At 52.4% G+C, this 10262-nt stretch overlaps 1 protein-coding gene across 2 annotated transcripts; it reads right to left on the bottom strand.

Moving 5' to 3' along the window:
- Window positions 1–6221: 6221 nt before the first annotated feature.
- On the bottom strand, window positions 6222–9533 carry ARTN (artemin). 2 transcript variants are annotated; one of them, XM_066265033.1, is made up of 5 exons: window positions 9407–9533; window positions 9047–9195; window positions 7622–7747; window positions 7131–7269; window positions 6222–7054 (listed from the first exon to the last, which is right to left on the bottom strand). In XM_066265033.1, exons 3-5 carry the CDS (start codon window positions 7679–7681, stop codon window positions 6582–6584), a joined length of 672 nt encoding a protein of 223 aa, XP_066121130.1. In that variant the 5' UTR covers window positions 7682–7747; window positions 9047–9195; window positions 9407–9533; the 3' UTR covers window positions 6222–6581. The 2 variants fall into 2 exon arrangements, with proteins under 2 accessions (XP_066121130.1, XP_066121131.1); XM_066265034.1 differs by lacking the exon at window positions 9407–9533 and having other exon boundaries at window positions 7622–7801; window positions 9047–9072.
- Window positions 9534–10262: the final 729 nt, after the last annotated feature.

The raw sequence follows: 10262 nt of genomic DNA on the forward strand, positions 1-10262 counted from the left end.
GACAGAGAGAGAGAAAGGAGGAGGAGCTGGAAGCATCAACTCCCATATGTGCCTTGACCAGGCAAGCCCAGGGTTTCGAACTGGCGACCTCAGCATTTCCAGGTCGACGCTTTATCCATTGTGCCACCACAGGTCAGGCTATTTTGTCTGGTATTTTTATTTTTGTTGAAAATTTTATTTATTGATTTTTAGAGAGAGAGAGAAAGGGGGGGGAAGAGAGGGAAGCATCAACTCATAGTAGTTGCTTCTCGTATGTGCCTTGACTGAGCAAGCTCAAGGTTTCATACTGGCTACCTCAGCATTCCAGGTTGATGTGCTATTTATTCACTGCGCCACCATAGGTCAGGCTGTCTGGTATTTTTAGTTGTTTTCAGCAAGGTTAGCTTAGTCCCTAGGCTACCATGTTGCAAGAAAACCCAATGGGCATTTTCAGTCCTTATGTGACTTGATTTTTCTGCTGCATTTGGCCCTGTTGACCACTCCTTCCCCCTGTTCTGCTTTGTTTCTTTCTAGACCACTCTCTTTGGTCTCCTTTGCATGCTTGCCCCTCTTCTTTCTCCCTGTTCCTTAAATGTTGGTTCTCCAGGCCTTACTTATCCTCTGCTTATTCCTCAGTATCTCACCACTCCTTCGGCTCTTCGCTGTGACGCCCAGGTCTTTCTTGCTCAGACTTTTCTGAGTTCCTGACCCTTGTATCCAGCTGCCACCAGGTTCTTTGCCTCCTGAAGGTGTCATAGGAACCTCAGATTTGAAATGTATAAAACCAAACTCACGCCCTCCCCCACACCTTACTCCCATCACAAGCTAAAAATACTATAGCCCCTATGTTTCTTACCAATCACCCAAGCTAGAGCATTGGAAACGCTCCCTTTCATCAAGCCCTCGCAACCAGTGCATCAGGGAGTCTGTTCACTGTGTCTCACCTCTCTCCTGTCCGTCCACGCTGCTTCAGCTCTAGATCAAGACCAGCATTGTTGCCTCGACAGTTTTCATTGCAGCAGCTCTAACTGCTGTCACCGCCTTGCCTCTTCTAGTCCCCATTAGACGCGGCAGCCAGTGTTCCAGCTGAAACACACCTCTGGCAGATCCCACTTCAAACCTTTCAGTGGCTCCCCTCAGGACAAAGTCTGAGCTTCTTGATCTCGCATTCAAAGACCTTCATAATCTCTTTAGCCCTTTGTCTCCATGAGGGCCCTGCCCCAATTCTGCATGGGATCGCTGGGCTAGCCCGGGACACACACTTCCCTGCCCTTGTTCATGCTACTGCCTCTCCTGAGAAGGCTCTGCATCGGGCTGTGGCTGATCAGGAGAAACCACACAGTGAGCACACCAGGACAGTTTAATACAAGAATTTTGAATTATAACAGGAGATTGAAGTAAAGAGGGGTTGGCTAGTGAGCAGTGAAGAGAACTCTAAAGAATTTAAGAATAGCAGAGTCCTAAGGTTGAGATAGAGAGGCCCTCACTCCTACCCCAGCCCAAGGCTGAGACCCAGGCTTAGTAGACATGGTCAGTGAAAGGGGGGAATTTAGAGCTAAGAGGCAGTGAAGGCTGGGAAGGATAACAGTACAGGCCCAGGGCCCCTTACCCACCTTGTGCAGATATTTCCATTTTCAAGGCTTGGTTCACGTGCCACCCGCTCTATGAAGACGGTGGCTCTTCTTCCCCTTCCATTCAGGAAGTGCTGACTCCTCTCCCTCTGTGTGTAGGACCCGCGTCTACTCTGACATACATAACGATGCTGGTCCCACTCCCGCTCCCACTGGGGGACTTAGGATGATTGATTGCATTGTTCTGCTTACTTGTTTACCTCCCCCTAGGGTTGCCAGAAAAAATACAGGACACCCAGTTACATTTGAATATCACCTCATTATTGCATGAGGCACACTTACTAAAAAAAATTATTTATTGTTTATCTGAAATTCAAGTTTAACTGGATGTTCTGTATTTTTTAAAATTTATTTATTTTAGAGAGGAGTGAAAGAGGGAGAGGGAGAAGAGGGAAGGAGAAGGAAGCATCAATTCCCACAGGTGCCTTGACCAGGAAAGCCCGGGGTTTCAAACTGGTGACCTCAGCGTTCCAGGTCAATGCTTTATCCACTGTGCCACCACAGGCCAGACAATGTTCTCTATTTTTATTTGCTAAACCCGACACCTTTCCCCCACCTCCACTTCCAGCTATGGTCTCCTTAATAGCAGAGCATGTTTCTGGCTGACCTCTAAATTCCTATAACTAGCCCAATGCATTACAGCTAGTAGTCAATGTTAAGAGAATAGTGACTTCTCTGGCAGCAGGGTTGACAATGACATGAAGGAGTTGACACTGGGGACAAAGAGATCAGTTAGGAGGACGAGCCATAAACCATTCTCAAAAGCTTCAATAGAATAGGGGATGGACCGCCAAGATCTAAAGAACTAAAGACCAAAGGGTAAGGGTAGTGACCAAGCTCAAGGAGTCTAAGATGTTGCTCAGTGTCTAGCTGTGTCACTGGATGAAGGTTGGTGCCATTCACACAGGAGGATCATTGGCAGAGGTTGGGAAGCTGGACGGCAAGGGAGAGCGTTGACGTGAGGCTTGGAAGCTCAGAGCAGGATAGAGAAGCACGGTGACTGGATCTGAAGGAGCGAACAGAACATGGTAAGTTTGAGGTTTCAGAGGATATTCAGACAGAAGTATTGGAAATACAGACTTGGAACTCAGGAGAAAGGTCCAGGCTGGAGAGAACAGTGTGACCGTCATCGGCATGGAAGCGGTGCCTGAAACCATGGGCATAGATGATGTCACACAGGGAGAAGGTAGAACGGGAAAAGAAGGACTATATTAAAGTCCTGAGGAACACCTGAGAGGTGGAGAAAGGAAAAGAAGCCTAAGAACAGCCTGTGAATGAGCAGCTGGAGGGGTGGGAGAAAAGCAAGAGAGTATGGGTTCAAGACAGTGGATGGAAGACAGGTTTTCTAGGAGTGATGACAAATTTGACAGCTTCTGAGAGTTCAAAGAACAAGGCTAAGCAGTGGCCCCTGGGTTTAGTAATGATGAGGTCACTGGTGACCTCAGCAAGAGCTGAGGAGACATGGAAGCAAATATATGCATATGTACAGGCTGGGGCAAAAGTAGGCTTACAGTTGTGAGTACACAAAACACAAGAGTTTATTCTTGTTTATTACTTATTAATTATTGTATTATATGAACAACTGTAAACCTCCTTTTGCCCCACCTTCTATATATGTATGTATATTTGTAATCACAGTGTCAATTTTGTTTAATGCATGATATATTTGAGCAAGTTTAAATGCAGAGGGAAAGGGGATATTCAATTAAAAAATAAGTTTGAAGAATGAGAAGCTTGTAAATAATTGAGACTGAGAGCCCTGATATGGAGTCCTGAGTACAGATGGAGGAGTTCATCTAGCTACAGTTGGACATTTACTAATAGTATCTAGAACAAGACATGATACATTGAGAGCCATGGACCTCTAGGGAATCTGAATGAGCATCAGTGTCTGGAAACCCCCTAAAACTGTTTATCAGATTTACATATTGGTGGTTTTCAAGCATCTTTTTTTTGGGGGGGGCAGTGGGGGAGGATCCAGGGCTTTCATCATATTCTCTAAGGACTCTACAACTCCAAACACAGGTTAAGAAGCACTCCTGTGAACAGAAAGGTGATCTCATATGACTCAATTCTCCTAGATCTGTTTTCTGGTCTTAGCTTTCTACCCATCTTGTCCTTTTCAAGATGAGACCTCAATTAGCCAGTCCACAGACACTTTATCACAGGGGTCTCCAGCCAGGGGAAATATGACAATCCTTGGGCAAGTGAGGAGGAAAGCAATTGGCAAGGGAAGGGGGAGCACATGGAACCCTAAATCCTGATTCTTAAATGAAACAAACCTAGAGGAAACTTTTGGGTACATCCTAAAGCAGAAAAATGGTCGTTTCAAAGCTGCCAGAAGTTTTCTTACAGCGGGTGATGACTTGATATCCCTTTGGAGGAGACCATACCATTGTTCTGAGAAGACCACAGTCTGTAAATGTGAAACAAAGACTACAGTTGAAAATGCAGGTACTAGGGCCATCTGTGGCCCCCAGGGGTGAAAGTGGTCTGCCTGGTCATGTGCCAGGTGACCTCTGCTAAGTTATAGACAGAGAAGTGCAATTCTTGTTTCCTTTGGGGAAAGTAGCTTTTGTGTGTATATTGAGGGATTTGGGTTGTTGTGAGCTGCAAACTGAGACTAGTTCTTGTGGGAATGTTCCTCTTGGAGAAATTGCCATTTCATCTGGGACTTTGTGAGATGTTGGGCACGAATTCCCTGGGGCCCAGAATGCATCCTTGAGTTGGGGGAACCTTACTCCCTCAAGGACTGGCAATTAGGGAGTATTGAGAGCCAAAACTTGTCTCAGGTTCCAACCTGCCTCTCTTGCTATGAATGTTGTCAGAGATGGCTTCCATCTATCTCCTTAAGTGTGGCTCTGAGAGAAGAAATGTCCACTGAAGTTTGGGGGTTGGAGGGTATGAGAACTATGCCAACCTTTCAAGTCTTTCCAGCAGGGGTTCCCTGGCCCCAATGACCCTAGAATTAGCAGGATGACCCCCTTTACCCTCAACTAGGGCCAGGGCCCAGCTCTTTATGAGATGTGTACAAGCTGTGTGGCACTGGCACCTTTTTCTTTGCAGGGGGGTTGGGGGCTGTTTGGAAACTGAGGATCTTGAATCAGTTGGAAGAGAGAGAGGTCAGGGGGTTGTTTGAAGGTAGCAGGAGAGCACCAAAGTATTAGGAGCACCTAGTCCTGGGGCAGTGAACACAGACAAGTGGAAGCATAGGCTAGTTCCCCCTCATTGGCCCAGAATGAGCACAGCTCTCCGCTCTTGCCAGCTCTTCACTCTGGACTGGGCAAAAGCAGCACCTGTGCCAAAGCTGGCAGGCACTTCAGTTTGGAAGGAATTTTGGTCACCAGTGTCAAATGCCTGAGGGACCACGCCCTCACCCCACTTCACTCTCATGGTGCTTCCTGAACCCTGGCTGCAGCTACTGCCTCTGTGCTCACAGCTGCCAATTCGACCTCCAGTCCAAACCTCCCTCCTTGGCTCCAGACCATCAGATCCCACGGCCTTCTGACAGCCCTTCTGGATGTCCTCTGGTTCCTCGACTCAGCATCCTTTCCAAGCACATGTCCCTCTTATTTCCAAAGAAAAAAATCATATAGGACAAAGTCATAGGACCCAGGAAACAAGGTTTTATGGGACATGCAGAAGAGCTTAGCTTGATTGCACTGACTCTTTGGAGATGACAGGGACAGTATGGAAAGCCAGGGTCAGTGCTAACCTCTTCTTCCTTCCAGGTGCTGGTGTGTAACTCTTTAGCTTCTTGTTCTTTTTCATACAATTTGCCAAATTGAAATTAAATAATTATTTATGTGATTCTTTAATGTCTATCTCTCCTAGTTTCACCTTAAGGGTAGAGATCATGTTCCTTTCACTTCTGTATCCCTGATGTCTACTCAGTTTCTGACATATAAGAAGTACTTAATAGATATCTGTTGAATGAATAGATATTCTTGTTCATCACTCAAGAGGCAGGTCCCTCTTGGACCCCTCAGTCTTTTCCTGCATTCTTAGCCCTTTGGTGCTTTGTGCTTTATCCCCCAAGCTGCACTCCCATTGGTCTCTGTCCTCTACTGCTTCATGCAGTGTGGGCAGTGAGCTCTCCATCCTGGAGCTGCAAGCGGAGGCAATGAATACACCTGTCAGGGTGCCCTAAGGGTAGAACACTGATCAATGACTGGGGTGGGGCAAAGTGTGGTATTCTGTGTCTTTACCCATTAAACAAGGCCCCGAGCATGCCTGAGGTCACTAGGGTAAGGCTTTCTCTACCAGTAACCCGAAGCCCCAAGTGCTGGGGACTGTGCAGGGGTTTGTAAGCTGGCCTGCCAGCACTGGTGAATGAACCTTTGCCTCCCACCCTGTGTTCCATGTCCCCCATGTCCCAGAGCTACAGTGGAGGAAGCAGATGGAGACCTGGGCCAGGCCTGTGACTGCTGAGTCAGCCTACAGCTGTGAGTGGGATGGTCAGAGCATGATCTCCAGCCAGTTGCTTCTACCCATGCAGACCCCACTGCCCAGGAAAGGATTTGACAAACCACACATGTAAATAAATAACTTAGAAATAATAAATAGGGATCCAGCTCCCAGGAGTGAGGGTCAGGCCCGCTCTAGCCCAGGCATTTCAGCAATGTGATTGCAATGGGTCTCCTCCGATTCTGTCCCCACAGGGCCTGGGCTGGGTTTTCCAGAGGAGTAGTCTTGGGTCTGTGGCCTGGTCAGTGCCAGAGTCTGCGAGGGTGCTAAGGTCTCCACAGTGAGGTCTCTGGTGTCTGTAGGGCTGACAGACACCAGAGTCACACCAGTGACTCACAGGATGAGGACTGTGTGGTCAGTTCTCCCTCCATCTGTCAAGGTTGATGCTCATCACTCGCCCAGCTGAGGCCTGTGATGTCCAACTTTGGTTGAAGCCCTGGTCCCCTCCAGGAAGGAAGATCCCCGGGGGTAAAGGTGCCATCTGAAAATCCTTGGAGAGAGTTCTCAGCTTAGGCAATCGCAGGCCGTGGCTGAAACCTGGTTTACGGTCGTCAACGAGTTGTCGACATCCATGAAGACGATGTTCTCGTAGCCCGTGGGTCGGCAGCAGGGCTGGGTGATCGGCCGGACACCCGGGGTCAGCTCCAGGGCCCCAGCGCTCAGCAGCTTGGCCAGGCTGAGGTCGTGCTGGGAGCGAGCGCGGCGGCAGGAGCCGCTGCAGAAGCTGAAATTCACCAGCTCATCAGAGTCGAGGCCCAGGCCTAGTGCACGCACCGGCACTACTTGCGAGTGCAGGTGGCAGCCCCGAGCGGCCCCAGCGGGGCTCCTCCGGCTCGATTGGCCACCTCGCCCCCCCACACGCGCTGCGCGGCTCCCACGGGAAGGAGCGGGCCAGGGCGAGAGCGCGGGCGGCGGGGACGCGGGCCGGAGGAGCGGCCGCCGGGCTCTTGCGCTGCAGGAACTGGACGTGCGGCCACCTAGAATGAGACAGAGTCATGCTTGGGGTCCTGGGCCAGCCCCGCCACCACCCCACCCTTTTGCCCTCTCACCTACCTGGCAGGTGACCGGCGGGGGGCGCTGGGGCCGGCGCGGGGCTTTCACGGGTCGCGGGACTGCCGCGCGGGAGGCCCAGGGACGCCTCAGCGACACTGCTTAGCAGGACCAGAGCGGCCAGGGTTAGCCATAGAGCAGGCTGCACAGAGAGACAAAGTGGAGCCTCAGGGAGGAAGAGGGCATCCTGCTGGTTTCAAGGTGGAGGGAGCCCAAGGAGAGGCTGGGGCAGCAGAGGTCGGAGAGGATGGAGGATGGGCTAGATTTGGGTGGGGTGGGGGGAGCTCAGGAAGGGCTTAGTTGTTGGATATGGGTCTGCTGCCTAAGTGAACCTAGAATAGAAATCACCTGAAGGCATTAACCTTCCTTTATATTTCTGGTCACTCCCTGACCTTTTCACTTCTGACACCTGCCCAGGGCAAACCCTGCTCTCCCTCCCCAGTCAAGCCACCTTCCCTCAATACCAGGTGGGAGTCACTGGGAGAAGCACTCACCTGCCGCCTAGGCGGGGCCCAGCAGGGCAGCACAGAAGGCCCTCCATGTCCAGGCTCCATCTCTGTCAATACCAGGATCTCCCATCAGCCTAGTTGACCTGTTCCCCCACCCTCTTCTTGAGGCAGCTTGAACATTGAGAGATGAGTTATTCTTTGAGAAGGTCCTTCCCTCCACTTCAGCTTCTCGAGAAACAAGGGACTTGAATAGGTGGACGCAACCCAGGAGAAGCAGCTGCTTTGGGAACTTAACTACGTGTTGGTGCTTTGCATCTGTTCTCTGTCTGTCCTTAACAACTTCACAAGGTAAACAGTATAATTCCCATTTTCCAAATGAGCAAACAAGGCTCAGAGAAGCTCAATGATTGTCTAAGGTCACAAGGCTACTCACACAGCTGAGGGGAAGGAGTTGTTTGGAAGTTGTCCCCCTACCCCCAAAACCTTTCTGCGCTGTGATGCAGGGCTGGAGCTGAAGAGGGGAGTAGCTGGGCCTCCTTGGTACCACAGACAACTTTCTCTCCATGCCATACAGGAGGAAGCTGTGGCCTGAAGAAGAGGGTGCTTGCTGGTTGACCCAAGCTATGAGATAATAGTGAGGTCCAGGTCTCAGCCTGTGTCGCCCACCCAGTGCTGCTGAATCTTGCTTCTCTGTGATCTTCGGACCTAGACACACCTTCTGACCCCAGTGTCCCAAGAACCAGCAGATGGTGGGGCCTGATGGGCCCTCTAAAAAATGGGGCCTGGGCCATGGCTCCCTATGGCCACCAGGGGGCAGCGTCTGCCAAGCATGCAGACTCAAAGGGGGGTGGGCTTCTCCTTCCCCTCAGCCAGACTGAGGCCTGAGCGACTCCCAGCCAGTCAAACCCCCTCTCAAGCCTGGTCCGAGAGCTGAGTCGCCCTGAGAGCTGGTCGACGTCTGGTCCCTCTACCTTCCTGTGGATCCGACAGCCTGGCCCCGCTCCTAGAAGCTTCCCCCATGAGCTCTTCTTCCTGAGCCCCACCAGGCTCCATGAGTCCACACTGGCTGGCACTCCCAAAAACCCCTTGGGGCTTCAGAGCCCTCATGAGCCCTCATGAGCCCTCACTAGCTGGCATGCTTTTGGGTCCTACCCGTCACTTGCACTCGTAACCCCCAGCACACAGAATGTCTGCATACTTGTGAGCCAGATCTCTGCAGGCCTCCCTCCATCTCAGGTCTAGGCGTGCTCAACTAACTGAATAGGAGGACTGCGGGGCCAGGCCAATGACTGTTCTCTCTGATGGAGGGAAAGCCAGGCAAGGCAGCCTTCAGGATCCTCTGTGCTAGGGGGACCCCGTGAGCAGGTCTCTTGAGGGCAGGTAGGCCCTGTCGCCCTCCTGGTGGTCTGGGGCCATTTGGTCCTCCAGCCCTTGCCTCCCCATCTACCCATCTACCAGCTGCATACTCACCATGGGGTCCTGCACGGTGTTCTTCTAGGCACTTTCCTTGGGACCAGTGCTGGACTTTATTCCGCAGCTCAAAGGCTCATGCCCAGGGGCTGTGCACCTGGCAGTGACTCTTTTAGCCAAAAGCGTGGCCTTGGCAGCCAGTCTGCACCCTATAGCAGCAGTGGGAGCCTCACATTACAGTGGGCCGGCAGGGCTAGCACAGTCTGACCAGCAACCAGAGGAACTGAGGGGCTGGGAGGGGCGAAGAGCTGCGCAGTGGGCCCAGGAGAGGGAGGATGTGAGAAAGTGGTGGGGGACTCTCCTGCCCGCTTTCCCTAGCCCCAGGGCTGAGATGAGGGGTGGGCCATCAGACTGGCTTACCTCGGGTGCAGGGCTCTGGGTCCAGGACGTAGCAAGGGCTTGGGCCCCAGGGACCTGCTGCTGGCGGAGCCCGTGGGCCGTGTCTGGGGGCCGGGCCCAACTCCATCCCTCAGCAGCCTCATGCCTGCCACCGTCCGGTGTCAAATTCCAGTCCCGGCGTCACCGGATCCCGGGGTGGGGCCCCAAGCGCCCCCGCCCCGCCCCACCTTTCAGAGCTCACCTGGTCGCTCCACCCGCTGGGATCCAGTCCCCCCCGGCTCAGCTAAGTCCCCCCAGGTGAAGGGGAGGACGCTGGGAACTGGAGAACCCAGGACACAGCGTGGTGAACCTGGGCAGTGGAGAGGCGAAGAGAGTGGGCGTTCAGTTTGTAGACACGCGAAGTAGGGAGTTGGGAGGCCGGGCTGAGGGCGGGAGAGGGAGGGAATAGGACGGTCCCTGCTTTGGGCCACCAGCCCTCTCCCTCTGGTTTGTGCTGTCTCTGCGATCCTGGCTGGTCTCCTTGCAGTGACTGCTCTCTGGTCTAATACGGCTGGTTGGCTAGTTTCTTCTTTCAACAGACCCACAGAACTCATTGGGTGGGCCAGGCGCTGCGCTGGGGCTTTCAAGGTCTGACCCTGCTCTAGCGGTGGCAGTGCCCCTCCCCCACACCGCCTGGGGCTTGGAGCAGAGACACACCTGTGAACACTGGTGCTCACCTGCATGGTGCACACAACACAGCGCACAGCGAGGACTGCTTGTAGGAGTGGGTGCCCAGGGCTGAAGAAGGGGGGTCACGGAAGAGGGATGTTGTGGTCATGCATGAGTAGGAGCTGGAAGGTAGTATTTCAGAAGCCTAATTATGGCAGTTTGGCAGGTG

This window comes from Saccopteryx bilineata, chromosome 3 (assembly GCF_036850765.1).
Source record: "Saccopteryx bilineata isolate mSacBil1 chromosome 3, mSacBil1_pri_phased_curated, whole genome shotgun sequence".
In the NCBI taxonomy this organism is placed as follows: Eukaryota; Metazoa; Chordata; class Mammalia; order Chiroptera; family Emballonuridae; genus Saccopteryx; species Saccopteryx bilineata.

Excerpts from the sequence above, each read along its gene's own strand:
- ARTN (XM_066265033.1), bottom strand. The coding sequence starts at position 7,681 with ATGGAGCCTGGACATGGAGGGCCTTCTGTGCTGCCCTGCTGGGCCCCG. Across the intron at positions 7,270-7,621 it reads GGGCCCCGCCTAGGCGGCAG|CCTGCTCTATGGCTAACCCT; the intron begins GTGAGTGCTTCT and ends CTCTCTGTGCAG. Across the intron at positions 7,055-7,130 it reads CCCCGCCGGTCACCTGCCAG|GTGGCCGCACGTCCAGTTCC; the intron begins GTAGGTGAGAGG and ends GTCTCATTCTAG.